Source organism: Rhinopithecus bieti, unplaced genomic scaffold (assembly GCF_001698545.2).
Source record: "Rhinopithecus bieti isolate Rb0 unplaced genomic scaffold, ASM169854v2 scaffold_12, whole genome shotgun sequence".
Lineage (NCBI taxonomy): Eukaryota > Metazoa > Chordata > Mammalia > Primates > Cercopithecidae > Rhinopithecus > Rhinopithecus bieti.
The window spans coordinates 1,090,555-1,105,534 of NW_016803028.1; the positions used below are offsets into that span (position 1 = coordinate 1,090,555).

General features: G+C 39.0%; 1 protein-coding gene across 8 annotated transcripts in view; it reads left to right on the forward strand.

Moving 5' to 3' along the window:
- The window catches only part of ANKRD28 (ankyrin repeat domain 28), a 203,291-nt gene extending 198,370 nt beyond the window's left edge, over positions 1-4,921 (forward strand). For 5 of the 8 annotated variants that reach the window (XM_017881155.1, XM_017881232.1, XM_017880999.1 and 2 more), the window contains one exon: positions 1,593-4,921. In XM_017881155.1, the coding sequence (XP_017736644.1) occupies positions 1,593-1,879 (287 nt within the window). In that variant the 3' untranslated portion in view covers positions 1,880-4,921. The remainder of the gene's footprint in view (positions 1-1,592) is intronic. The other 3 variants (XM_017881094.1, XM_017881450.1, XM_017881589.1) reach the window with 1 other exon arrangement.
- Positions 4,922-14,980: the final 10,059 nt, after the last annotated feature.

Genomic DNA, 14,980 nt, shown 5'->3' on the forward strand with positions numbered 1-14,980 from the left:
GTCTCAAAAAAAAAAAAAAAAAAAAAAATCCTTTCTTTATCAAGGCTAATACAGCATAGATGAAAATATGTGGGAGAACTGGAAGCAACCAGATGCCCAATAGTTGAAATGTGTAACTAAACCATGGTATAATCACACAATGAAATACTGTATAACAATGAAAATGAACCAACTACAGTTACATACAACATTGATAAATCTCACCTAATGCTACACAAAAAAGCCAGATATGAAATAATACATACTATATGATTCCATTTATATTAAGTTTTTTAAAAACTCAAAACTAAACTGTAGGCTGGGTATGGTGGCTCACATCTGTAATCCGGGAGGCTGACACAGGCAGATCACTTGAGGCCAGGAGTTTGAGACCAGCCTGGCCAACATAGTGAAACCCCATCTCTACTAAAAATATAAAAAATTAGCTGGGTGTGGTGGCACACACCTGTAATCCCAGTTACTCTGGAGGCTGAGACAGGTGAATCACTTGAACCTGGGAGGTGGAGGTTGCAGTAAGCCAAGTTTGTACCACTGCACTCCAGCCTGGGTGACCGAGTAAGACTCTGTCTCAAAAAAAACTATAGTGTTTATGACTCCAAGTTGAAAGCAAGGAAATTACTACCCCGTAAGCCAGGATAGTAGTTACCATTGTGGAAGAAGAAAGGTATAATGATTGGGTAGAGGATATATGGAGGTTTCTGGTATGCTGGTAGTGTTCTCTTTCTTAACCTCTATAGTGGTTACACAAATGTATGTTTTGTGATAAACTATTAAAGTTCCATATGGTATAATTGAAGCCTGGCATCACACTGTTCTCACTTCTCTCCCGCTCCATCCTCAAGACTGAGTCTTGTACCAACTGAGATACCAAATGTTTCCTCCTTGGTTTGCTGTGTTGACACTTTGTGGTAGCTTATGACTAAGGTCAGTTGTCTTCTGCTTAAAAAAAGAGAATATTTACGAAGGAAATACTTGTTTTGATTTAGTAGTTTTTAAAGTTCATCTGTTTAGTTTGTCTACTGTTTTTCTTCAAGAGACTATGACCCCAAGAGAAAAGTTAAATTGACAACCAAGTGTTATTCGTTCAACACCTATCTTCTGAGCACCTGCCCTGTGGCGGATCCATGAAGCTATACACATTTAGATTTCTTAGCGTCAAAAAGCTTCCTTACATAACTACAAATTAAATTTTTTTATTTTTTCTTGACACTGATATAACTACAAATTAACAGTAAATCTCTGCTTACCATCCTGAAAGAAGATTCACTGATCTGTGGTGTTTTTCTTATTCTAGCCCCGTTTCTTCTGTGAATTCAGATGGATACGGATAAGTTGTGAGATCTTGGGGAAGTCATTCTTCTCTGGGCCTGTTTCCTCTTCTGTTGTCTAGTCTAATGTCTTCCACCCTAGGTTTCTATGGCTATTCTTTTTCTACTTAATAGAAAGTTGCAAATCATGCTGGTTACAGCAATTTATTATAAGCTACGTAATGTAAAATACGTCTAAAGTTGAAGTACTTTAGGCTTATTTCCTTATCTTTGGTGAAATATGTCTCAGGATGCTTAATTTTTTAATTTTATCTTCAATTCTAGGCTATACCCCAGCTTTGGCCTGTGCTCCCAATAAGGATGTGGCTGATTGCCTGGCTCTCATTTTGGCCACCATGATGCCTGTCTCATCAAGTAGTCCTTTATCATCCTTGACATTCAATGCCATTAACCGTTATACCAACACCTCAAAAACAGTCAGCTTTGAAGCTTTGCCCATCATGAGGAATGAACCTAGCTCCTATTGCAGTTTCAATAACATTGGCGGGGAACAGGAGTACTTATACACTGACGTGGATGAGCTCAACGACTCCGATTCTGAGACCTACTGAGAAGCTGAGGAGGAGGGAGTTCTCACAGTAAAGCTTCAAACTGTGCTTTTTCAGGAAAAAGGCACTTTGATATTCACGTAGAAATTCAACCTAAGAGGAAAGATCGCACAGTGAGCCAATGTTAAGAGATGTGATGACATTAGGAGGAAGAGTTTTAAAGGCAAGTTTTACAAAAGGAACTTCTAGAATCTTGAAATAGACTTGACTGAGGAAAACACGTTGATGTCAGAGTTCTTTGTGGAATTGTTTAATTTGGTTTTGCAGTGCCAGGAATAATTGGGGACACTGTGCACTCTAACCTGCTTACATAAGCAACACTATCGTAACAGAAGAAATAAAGACACTAGATTTAAATTTTATCAATAAAATTACAACTAAATTTAAAGGCAATAAAAGTTTGGTACAGTAGGCATTATGTGCACAGCAAATTGCAAAAGGACCAAATAACTGAAAGGTTTTTTTAATAAAATGCCATTTTGTGGAAGCTGGAGTAGATGAAATGAAACATTACCTAAACCAAACTGCAATATTTCTGGAAATGAAACTGAGATTTGGTTTTAAATGTTGAGTTTTTTTTTTTTCTTTTTAAGGAAAATATCTGAAAGCCCTCCAGTGCTGTATTAAACCATGAGAGAAAGCAGCATGTATTTTACATTTTTTCTTTTACATAAACTATTTCAAATTTCCAATTTATTATACTATTAGAATTAAAAACCAGCTGACTGGGTGCAATACGGGTGAAAATGCTTGTGACATAGACATTGAGATGGATTGGGGTCAGGCTGTTGCCCTGTTTTAAATGGTTTGGGTTTAAAATAGTACTATTTTTGTTTAAAAATGTAAAGAATTTCCTAGAAAAAAAAATTCGTGAAATCAAAAAGTAGATTATTTCACCCTATTGCAGCTAAGTGGTTCTGGGGCATGGAGTCTTCAACCTCTCTACTTTGAATGGCACACCTTAGTCACTTAGGTTACTTTTGTATCCCCACCATGGGTTGGGGGATTTTTTATGTTTATTCTGATCTATGAGTTTTGAAAAAGTGAATAATCAAAAGGAAAATAATTCCTTGTTGTTCATAAATTAAACATCACTAAGTCCCTTGGAAGGCATTTCTGTATTGGGCAAGATTTAAAATACTAAAGCCTTAGGTCCTATTCATATTTAAAGTAGCATGTTTGTAACCTGTTACTATTTGGAGAGAGAAGCAGTTGCCTGCCAAATTGAAGACTACCTTTCAAATAGCAAAAGAGAGAGAGAAGGCTGATATTTCAGCTTTAAATAAATATTTGTGTGGTTCTGCTTTTACTGTAACTGTCACTTTCCCAGTGAAAATGATTTCATAAACTTTAAGGGTCTTACAGGTATGGGTAAAGTTCTATAAATTGCAACAAAATGATACCCAATTTCATTTTATCCTTTTTGTATTGTGAAACTGGAAACTTTATGACATTGTAAATTATCAGCTGGTTTTTCTGAATATAAAGTGTGAAAACACAGAACAGTATTTTGATCTATTTGATAATTTTGTGGGTTTTTTGAAGAATTAATGAGCATGTACATAGAAATAGTGACTGCTTGAATACTGTATTTACTTGCACTCTTTCAGTACATCAAGATTCCTGTATATTTTAGAGTATAATAAAACACAGATGTGAGTTGTATTTAATGAATAATGTATTTGTATCTGTGCATATTATCTACAAATCTATAAAGTTTCTAGGGCATTGACTACTAGATTTTAAGCATTTTTTCTAAAATATTTACAGAAATTATAAATCTAATCCCCATCTTTTCTTTATAATATAAAGAAGTCATAATGAACCCTTCCTAATTATTAGTAATAGGAAGGTGAATATGCATTTTAATGGCAGTGGACTACATTTTCTATTGTACCTTTTGAAAAAAAAAAGAAAAAAGAAAATTCAAGCAGATTCTAAAAGTATACATATGTGTGCTTTCTCTTTCCTTTTAGGAATTCTCTTCTGAATTCCCTGAGGGAATTTTCTAGAATCTCAGAATTGAAAGAGACCTGAGGTTCATCCACTCTCTAACCTCTTAACAAATGCAGGAGTCCCTTCTACAAGGGTGATCTTTCCACCTTGAACACTTCCAAGTGACTCTACCTCACCAAGCAGTCCATTCAGTTGTTGAGCAGCTCTAACTGTTAGAAAGGTCTTCCTTAGATGGAGTTGAAGCCTCCCTCCCGGTAACTTCTGTCTTTGGGCCCGGGTCTGTCCTCCAAGAGAACCCTGAGAATGTTGGAAGGATGAATCTCGCACATTCTGCCATGTCTTCTCTTTTACAGGCTGTTTGACTTCTCTGCTGAAGTGATTTCCAGAAGGACTCATTTGACACACTATTAGATTTACCACATCTAATGAAATCCAAGGTGTGGCTATAAAGTGACAAGCTGTTTTTAATTTATCACATATACCAGAACTTCTATCATGCATCACTTATATGTAAATGATGCTGTTACCAAAAACATTAAGGTAGTTCTTGCGAATGCCACCCCACTAAGAAAACTATTTCATTACTTTTGTAATCCATCTGTGAGAGTCTGCCCTCCAGCTTAACCACTTCCTTTGGTCTGCACCCAATGAAGGGAAACCCAAAGTACTGTCTCAAATTTTATTTGAACTACACCAGTATTGTTGGAATAAGTACATGAACTACTTGAATGAATGAACACAGTGCCGTAGAAATTTCCTTTATGGTTACACCTTGTATATCTAAAGCATTCAGGCCCTGTTCTGTAGTGTTTCTTATCCTCACACAGAGTAGAAAAGCCTGTTTGCTTTATTTAACTTACGCATAAAAGATGACACCTGAAATATCTGATGTGTATTATAATACCAGCTTCTGCTCTAGAACTACTTTGGGTGAAATGGTGGTAATAGCAAATGACCTCCTTTAACAAGACACTCATCTCAAACAGTGCCATTTAGTTCAGGAGATCTCGAAGTGTAGCTGTAAATTTTGGGGTTAATTTGGCTTATATTGGACCTTTTAAAAGAAATAAAGTTTTTTAATGCAATAAATCAAGTGTCTGTCTCTTTTACATGCAAACTTATTTTCCCTTAAACTGTCTAGCATTGAATTGACAAGTTTTTTTTTTTCCTTTTTTAATTTAAAAAAAAATGACTTTTTAGCAAAGCTGATTTAGACTTTACATGAACCTATCTATATGGGATTTTCAAATATATTTATTCAACAAATATTGCTTGCCTGCTGTATACTTGGCAGTAGGAATGGGCAGAAAACCAAGAAATTGTGATCTTGTCCTCTAGGAGCTTACAATTAATTTCATTGTGGAAAGGTATAAGTAGAAAGTAATAAAAGTGTAATTGAGGTAGAGATGAATTGATAAAAGGTACAGAGTAAGATCACATTGGGAGGGAAGATCAGAACAGGCATCATATAAGACTAGGTCCGGACATTAAGAATCAGATTTGAACAGATGGAGAAGGGGGCAAATGATACCCTGTGTGAAAAGAACAAAATCAGCAGTTCTTTAAATAGTTGGTGGAGTTGGTGGAGGGGCGCTTTGGGATAGAGTAGATATTGGCACTTAGCAATCCTGAGCATAGAAAGATGATGAAAATATACAAAAGAGCTAAGTGGAAACATGTACAAGATTAGATAATAGAAGTGAGAACAAATGGATATAAATAGGTGATGAGAGGAACAGGTGAAGAGGGCTTTAATAACCTTTCTCAAAATGGTCTTTATGCAGGTAATAATAGAAAACGCCTATGCAGCATTTATCATGTACCGGGCAAGATTGTAAGTACTTGAAATAAATTATGTCTTAATCCACACAACTGTTCCATGTGGTAGGTACTATTTATAGCACCATTTAACAGATGAGGAAAGAGGGAGATGAAGTAGTGTTGGCCCAAGGTCACCTGGCTGGTAATTTGTGAAGCCTAGATTCAAATCCAGGCAGTCATGTCCATAGTCAGTGCTCTTAACCCCCTAATGACTGCTGACATGCAATCTGGTCTTTGTTGAAATTGTTGATTTTTAAGTTGAGACACACACTGAACACTTAATTATGTAAGTTCTCCTCAGTTTTATTCTCCTAGATTGCTATTTTTAGAAGAAATGTAAATCTGACTGCAACAGGTGTTTATTGAACACCTGCTATGTGCCAGGAACTGTGCTAGGCTCTTGGCATACAGCAGTAAAGGGGGAGGTAACATAGTTTGGCCTCAGGAGTGGATCCTACAAGAATGATGTCTACTTAATGTTTCAGATGCTGTTGCCACCTAACCACCCCAAATCTCAGTTGCTTAAAATAATCATTCTTACTCATGCCTCTGCAGATTGGCTGACATTAGCTTGTGTGGATGAGTGCTTCAAGCTGGGTCTCTGGCAGGGCTTTACTACCTGCTATGAGTTGTGTTTCCACCTGCTCCATCTATGTTCATCTTTGGGCCTGGGCTAAAATACAAAAGTTAAACAGAAGTTTCCACACTGATGGTAGAAGCATAAGAAGGCAAGCCCAACCCACACAAGTATGGTTTGTGCCTTCTGCGTGCATCACATCTGCCAACACTCCACTGGCCATAACAAATCACGTGGCCAACCCCTACCTCAGTGGGATGGGGCAATATTCTCTGCCATTTTGAGGAGGATAGTTTGGGTTCCATTTCCACAGTCAGGCCAAAATGATGTCAATCGATTTGTTGCTGCTTTCAGCTTTTCCATGGGTATGCTTGGTAGCCTTTCCTTTATTCCTGTTCCTTCCCTTTTTGTGGTACCCTTAGAGTGTGGGTAGTCCAGATATAAAACTGGGCAACAAACATGTATTTTGAGTTGGAAAGTTCTTGCTTGGCAGTGCTGCTGATTGGTTGGTTGTTGGATCTGCTCTTTTCCAAAGGTAGAAAACCGACCTCTTCCCTACCTCAGTCTCCAGAAGAATGTAGCACCAGTCCCCTCTCTGGTGTGTTACTGTGTTCATCCCTTTCAAAGCACAACCTAATCTGAAACAAGATAGGAAAGTTTGGCTAGTGACTACATTTAAGACGAAAAATGCTGATATCTAGTGCTCTCCATTCTAGATCAGTTCTCCATCTCTCCGTCTCCAGCACTTAAAAAATGTCTGCATCTCTCTGCTTCATTCCTCTTCTTGTGTTACTTCTCATTTCCTTGTGGTTGCCTCATTCCCCTTTCCCCTATGACTCTTACCTGTCTACTATCTTAATTAGAATTGAAATACAGGTTGAAATATTTCCATAATTTGAAACTAATTTTTTAAAACATTTTAGGATCAAGGGAACATGTGCGGGTTTGTTATGTAAGTAAACTGCATGCCGCAGGGGGTCGGTGTACAGATTGTTTCATCACCCAGGTAATAGGTAGTTTTTGAACATCTTACTCTTGCCGCCTTTCACCCTCAAGTAGGCCCTAGTGTCTGTTCCCCTCTTTGTGTCCATGTGTTTTCATTGAAAAAAATAGTAATTTAATCTTAGATTTCTTTCTCTTTACCCTTCTTTAAGGAAAATTAAATTTTCATCTTTTTTTTTAATCCCTTCATGGAAGCCAACATAAATTTTTATCTTTAAAGCCCAAATGGTCGAAAAGCTTTTGCTAAATGATGTCAGTGAAAATGGCAGGAGTAATGAGCTCCAAAAATTAGCTTCTTCGTAAGAGCCATGATAAAACTGGCAAAATTTCTCAGATCGACTGTTACAGAAGTCTGAAAATTAAAGGCTGTCAGCAGCCTCAAGAGCATTTAATTCAAGAAAAACTACTAAATCTACCTAAGGACAACAGCCTTGGTCATGTTTTAACTTGGATTCATCGCCTTTTTCACTGTCCAGCTGTAGAAGCCCTGAAAACTAACAGCCCACATTCCTGTTGCAGCCTAGCAGCCACCAGAAGGAACAAAACAAAGCTAGAGCTCTTTCAAAACCTCATTCTCAATTATTTGACCAATGCACTTAGCAGCAGAGTATCAAAGTATGTGAGGCAAAAACCGGTAGAATTGCAATGAGAAATAGATGAATCCACTATCATAGCTGGAGATTTCAACACCCCCTCTATCACTAATGGACAGAACTAGCAGGCAGAAGATCAACAAGGACATCGTTGTACTTAACACCATCAACCAGCTGGATCTAGTGAACATTGAGACCAGGCTGGCCAACATGGCAAAACCCCCTCTCTACCAAAAATACAAAACAGCCAGGCGTGGTGGCGGGCGCCTGTAATCCCAGCTACTTGGGAGGCTGAAGCAGGAGAATCACTTGAACCTGGGAGGCGGAGGTTTCAGTGAACTGAGATCGCACCATTGCACTCCAGCCTGGGCAACAAGAGTGATACTCTGTCTCAAAAAAAAAAAGTTCTAAAATCAATCATGTATGTGTTCGCTTTAGGAAACTAGAGAAAGAAAAGCAAATCCAAAGCAAGCAGAAGACAAGAATTAAGAGTAGAAATCAATGAAATTGAAGAAGTATTTCAGTAGAGAAACTCAACAAAACCAAAAGTAGTTTTTTTTTTTGTTTTTTTTTTTTTTTTTTTTAAAAAAAAAAAACAAAAAAAAAACCCCAAAACCAGGGGGGGGGGGGGGGGGGAAGGACACAACTAATATCAGAAATGAGAAGAGACTTCAATACAGAGCCCATAGACGTTTAAAGGATAATAAAGGAATATCATGAACAACTTCATGCCAACAAATTTGATAACCTAGATGGACCTTAAAAGACAATTTGCCAAAACGTACACAAGAAGAAATAGACCTATACCTGAATGGACCTATATCAGAGAAACTGAATCAATAATAACCTTCCAAAACAGAAAGCACCAGACCCAGATGGATTCACTGGTGAATTCTACTGAACATGCAGGGTGAAATTATACCATTTCTCTACAGTGTTTTCCAGAGATAGAAGCAGAAAGAATATATCCTAACTCAGTCAAGGAGGCCAACTTTACTTCAATTTCAAAACCAAAGATTATAAGAAGACTGTAGACCAGGCGCAGTGGCTCACGCCTGTAATTGCAGCACTTTGGGAAGCCAAGGCGGGCGGATCACCTGAGGTCAGGAGTTCGAGACCAGCCTGACCAACATGGAGAAACCCTGTTTTTACTACTAATAAAAATCAGCTGGGCGTGGTGGTGCATGCCTGTAGTCCAGCTACTTGGGAGGCTGAGGCATGAGAATCACTTGAACCTGGGAGGTGGAGGTTTCAGTGAGCCAAGATCACGCCATTGCACTCCAGCCTGGACAACAAGAGTGAAACTCTGTCTCAAAAAAAAAACTGTAAGCCGATATTTCTCATGAACATAGATGCAGTAATTCTCAGCAAATCAAAATACTAGCAAGATACAACACAATCATGAAAATAATTCTCAGTAAACTAGGAAAACATGGGAGCTTCCTCAACTGGATAAAGAACATCTATAAAAAAAAAAAAAAAAAAAAAAAAAAACCCCAGCCTGGGCAATATGATGAAACCCTGTCTCTACAAAAAATACAAAAATTAGCCAGGCATGGTGGCACACAACTGTAGTTCCACCTGCTCAGGTGGGTGAGGTGGAAGGATTGCTTGAGCACAAGCAGTCAAGCTGCAGTGAGCCATGATCATGCCACTGCACTCTAAGATCAGGAGCAAAACATGGATGGCCCCCTTCACCACTGCTTTTCAACATCATACTGGAAGTTTTAGCTAATGCAATAAGACAAGAAAAGGAAATAAAAAGTATGCAGGTTAGAAGGGAAGAAGTAAAACGTTTTCACAAATGACATGACCATTTGTGTAGAAAATCAGAATGAATTTTAAAAGCTGTAACTAGTAAGTAGTTATACCAGTATTGCAAGATACAAGGTTCATATACAAAAATCAATTACTTTCTCATATGCCAGCAGTGAACAGAGAATTTGACATTTAAAACACAATACTGTTTACATTTGTACCCAACATACGAAGTACGTAGGTATAAAACTTGTAAAAATGTATAAGGTCTATATGAAGAAAACTCCAAAACTCTATTGGAAGAAATCAAAGAAAAAATAAATGCAGAGATAGTCCATTCATGAATAAAAAGACTCTATTAATAATTAAGATGTCAGTTCTTGCCAACTTTATAGATTCAGTGCAATCTTAATTAAAATCCCAGCAAGTTATTCTGTAGATATCAACAAACTGATTTTAAAGTTTAAATGGAGAGGTAAAAGCCAAGAATAGCCAACATGATATTGAAGGAGACAATTAAAATCGGAAGACTTACACTACACAATGTACACTACCCATACTATAAAACTACAGTAATCAAGACAGTGTGGTATTGGTCAAAGAATGGACAGATCAGTGGAACAGATAGAGAACCCAGAAATAGACCCACATGAATATAGTTAACTGATCTTTGACAAAGGAGCAAAGGCAATGTGACGGAGTGAAGACAGTATTTTCAACAAATGGTGCTGGAATAACTAAGACAACTACAAGCAAAAAGTGAAACTAGACACAGATCTTACATCCTTCCCAAGAATTAACAAAATGGATCACAGACCTAAATGTAAAATGCAAAACTATAAAACTCTTAGGAGAAAATCTACCTGACCTTGGGTTTGGCAATGACTTTTTAGATATAACACCAAAGGCACCACCCATGAAAAAAAAAAATGATAAGCTAGACTTCATTACAATTTTAAAATTTCTGCTCTGTGAGACACTGTCACAGAATGAAAAGGCAAGCCATAGACTGGGAGGAAAAAATTGTAAAAGATGGATAAAGAAATATTATCCAAAATATACAAAGAACCTTTAAAACTCACAAATAAGAACACAACCAACTTTTAAAATTGGACCAAAAACCTTAACAGGCATCTCACCAAAGAAGACACAGATGGCAAATAAGCATATGAAAAAATGTTCCACATATCTCATCAGGGAAACAAAATGAGATACCACAACACACTAATTAGAATGGTGGAAATTCAGAACACTGACAACACAAATGTTAGTGTGGATGTGGAGGAGCTCTTCTTTTTCTTTTTTTTTTATTTGAGACAGAATCTAGCTCTGTTGCCCAGCCTGAAGTGCAGTGGCATGATCTCAACCCACTGCAGTCTCCACCTCCCGGGTTTAAGCGATTCTCCTGCCTCAGCCTCCTGAGTAGCTGGGATTACAGGTGTGTGCCACCACACCTGGCTAATTTTTGTATTTTTAGTAGAGACAGGGTTTCACCATGTTGGCCAGGCTGGTCTCAAACTCCTGACCTCAAGTGATCTGTCCCCCTCAGCCTCCCAAAGTGCTGGGATTACAGACATGACCCACTATGCCCACTTGGAGGAATTCATTAATTACTGGTGGGAATGCAAAATGGCTCAGCCACTTTGGAAAACATTTTGGTAGTTTCTTACAAAACTAAACACACTTAAACCATATGATCCAGCAATCCTACTCCTGGGAATTTAATATGGCATGCTGGAAGAGGCAAAACTATGGGGACAGTGAAAAGATGAGTGGTTGCCAGGGGATATGAGGGAGGAAAGGAATAGGCAAAGAACAGAGGATTTTTAGAAGAGCAAAGTTACCCTGTATGATACTTTAAACAAAACCACCTGTAAACTTACCACTAAGAGATTGTAAACACAGAAGTTGGTTTTATATTTTCCAAATCTATAACTATGAATATGTCATTTTTAAATGGAGTCATATGTCCAGTTTGTAACTTTTTTACTTGCTGTAAATTTCTGTGTCAACACATTGTATATAAACACAATAAATATGATCTTTGGTGGCTTCTTAGTGTTCAATTGTAAGATATTGAATATGCAGACTATTATGTTTTAATATGGATTCAAATGAAATGAAAAGCAGAGGGTTCTGAAACAAGGCTAGACCTGTGTCTGGAGTCGAATCCAATGTGGAAAGGGTCAGTTTTCCTGAGTTGTATGTAATTCCCTTCAAGAGTAGCAATGGATGCAGACAAAACCACATGAACAGCAGCTAAGGTAAAGCACCTTTCCTTATGGCTGGGACAGTATTGCCACAAGTGGGAGGCAAGAAGGAGGGAATACATGCGCTCTTGGAGCCAGTTGGTCCCAGCAGGAATTCTGGCTCTGCCACTTCCTGGCTGGGGGACCCTGAGCAAATCTCCTAATTTCTCCCCACCACAGTTTTCTTGTCTGTGAAATGAGGACAATAGTACATCCCTCATGGGGTTATGGTGGGAATTAAATGAAAAAATATATGGGAAGTGCCTGACACCTAAGCGTCCAGTAAGTGTTAGCTTTTCTTATTCTTGCTTATATTTTCCACTGGGTTTATGGGAAGAATTAAATGAAATAATAAACAGTCTAGAATCTGAACACTCATTTTTTGGCTGTGTGACCTTTGGGCAAATAATTTAACCTCCCTAAGCCTCAGATGTCCTATCCATGAAATGATAGGACAGTCATCAGTAGGATGACCTATCATAGGATAATAGGAAAGTCATCCTACTGATCTCACAGGACTGTTGGAGAATGAAGGGAAGACTGCATATAAAGGACCTGGCACACTGCCTAGTATGTGGGACATACTCCTGAAAGGCATCTTAGAAAAGAGGGATTTGCTGCTGTGACATTGGGTTCCCTAATCTACATGGTCATCTTAGAGTGAATAGAAGTAGTCATTGATGATAAGGAAATGAATAAAAAATTGAAATATCAACTCTGTTAGTCTGGGTCCTCCAAAAAGCAGATATCAAGACAGTTTTAAACATGCAAGAATTTTACCAGAGAAAGTGCCTGTGTAAAAGGAAATAAGAGATGATGGAGCCAGGGTTGGCTGGGAAGCTGTCAAACTACAATGCAAGTCTAACCCCAGTGAAGGAGATCAAGATCAAAGGTTGAGTGGGAACATCCTACCTGCCATGTGTGTCTAATGAACATTTGGCAAAGCACTTGGGAGTCTTTGAACCAAAGTGAGCCACTGACCTAGAGTGCCCCCCTTTCCAGGCATGGGTCTGCCTTATTATCCCCCCAACCACGCAGTCATGGATGAGAAGTCATGTGTGAAAGCATGACCTTCATTACAAGCACAGCAGTGGATTTCAAACTACACCAGGAACCCTAGGTCATTATGCTTCCTAGAGTAGAAGGTGTGTGAGATACACCAATTTTGAGTTAGAATTCTTGGGCCCATAGAGCCCTGGAGATGCTCAACCTTTGTAAACTTGATTCAAGCATTTACTGAGAATGTACTAGGTCCTGGGAGCCTTACTCAGCACCAGCCCCAGCCCTAATGGACTTTACAACCTGATGGGGAACTGGACATGGGGACAGATACATATAGGCCCCCGTGATCAGTGGGAGGCAGCAGGGCTGTGTGGTCAAATTTGTGGACTTTTGAGGCAGACAGGACAACCTGTGTGATTTTTGGCAAGTTACATAACCTCTTGAGTTTTCATCAACTCTGTCAAATGTGGATGGGAAGACTCCGTGGCTCTGGTATAAATTAAATGAGTTGATTCCCAAAAGTATTCTGCAGAAAGGGAGTAACATAGGAAGTACTCAATAAGCTATTCTAGAGGAATGCATTGAATACAGATTGGAGAGCAGTTCATTTTCCCAGAAGAGTCAGGGCAAACTAAAGGGATAAGGTAGCATTGAAGGTGTGCCTTTCCTGGGAGGACTGAGCTCATTTCCTCAAAGTGTCAAGCAGCCTTGCTATTGGGCAGGGCAGCTTCCTCTCTGTATTGTTAGGGGATCTTGGATTAAAGGGGTTTGACTCACTCTGAATATCTGGTTTAAAAAAAAATCAGTCTGAAGTTTGGGCAAGATAAAAGTGGGCTACATGTACAAAGGCTATACCCAAGTGCCTGGCAAGATTGCCTTGGTACTAATTTCCATGGCACCCAAACATTCCATTGTTCCTGTGGTGCAGCATGGTGTCACTCAATTAACAGGTGCTGTAAAGTGATACCCTCTCACTAACCAGGTAATAGCCCTCAGGGGGCTGAAACACATGTTCCACGCAGAAGAGGGCTTTGTTAGCTGTGCCATCTGTAAAGTGTCCATAGGACACTGTGGACAGGAGCACCAGTGTAATTTGTATTCTCTCTCTGAAATTCCCTCCATTTTCTTTTTCTTTTTCTTTTTTTTAGATGGAGTCTCACTCTGTCACCTCAGGCTGGAATGCAGTGGCACAATCTTGGCTCAATGCAATCTCCACCTCCCCAGTTCAAGCGATTCTCCTGCCTCAGCCTCTCAAGGAGCTGTGATTACAGGTGCACACCACCACGCCCAGCTAACTTTTGTATTTTTAGTGGAGACAGGTTTTCACCATGTTGGCCAGGCTGGTCTCCAACTCATGACCTCAGGTGATCCGCCCACCTCAGCCTCCCAAAGTGCTGGGATTACAGGCATGAGCCACCACGCCTGGCCCCCTCCAACTGTTTTGTCAACCTGTTGATCTTGGGTTTCTGGTACTCGTGTGTGTGTGTGTGTGTGTGTGTGTGTGTGTGTGTGTGTGTGTTGCTTGAAGACTTTTATATTGTTTGCAAGATTCATGCCTAGAGAAACTGACAAAGATTCCTGTGGAAGGTGCCCTTGAATAGTCCATCACTCACCCATAGGCACAATCTTCTGAACCCACAGCAAAAAAGCAGCTGGGACCATCCCCAACCAAGAAGGGTACTTACCTGGAACATGGAAAGGCTGCTTACTTGCACAGTGCTTGTAATGTGCCTTATCATTGCTGTAATAATTACATGATGTTATGATAATAAATAACCTAATTAGCTCATTAATTTCCCATGCACAAACTGCCTATGTTCAAAACCTAGCTCACATACAGTTCTAGGGGGGATTGGGCCGCTTGATCAGCTTCACTGTGTCTCAGTTTCGTCATCTGTAAAATAGTGTTAATAAAGATATCTATCTTACAGAGTTATTGGAAAGATTAAAGCAGCTACTATGCTTGCTAAGCACTCAATAAATAAAAACTGACATCAGTACAGCAGCCTACTTTGAGGTAGATTTTAAATAGTCACAAGTTCTTTTACACTCCTCCCACTGATGAGTGGGCTCTGTGTTTCCTCTCCTTGAATCTAGGAGGGTTCTGTAGCAACTTTACTGATAGAATATGGCAGAAGTGCCACTG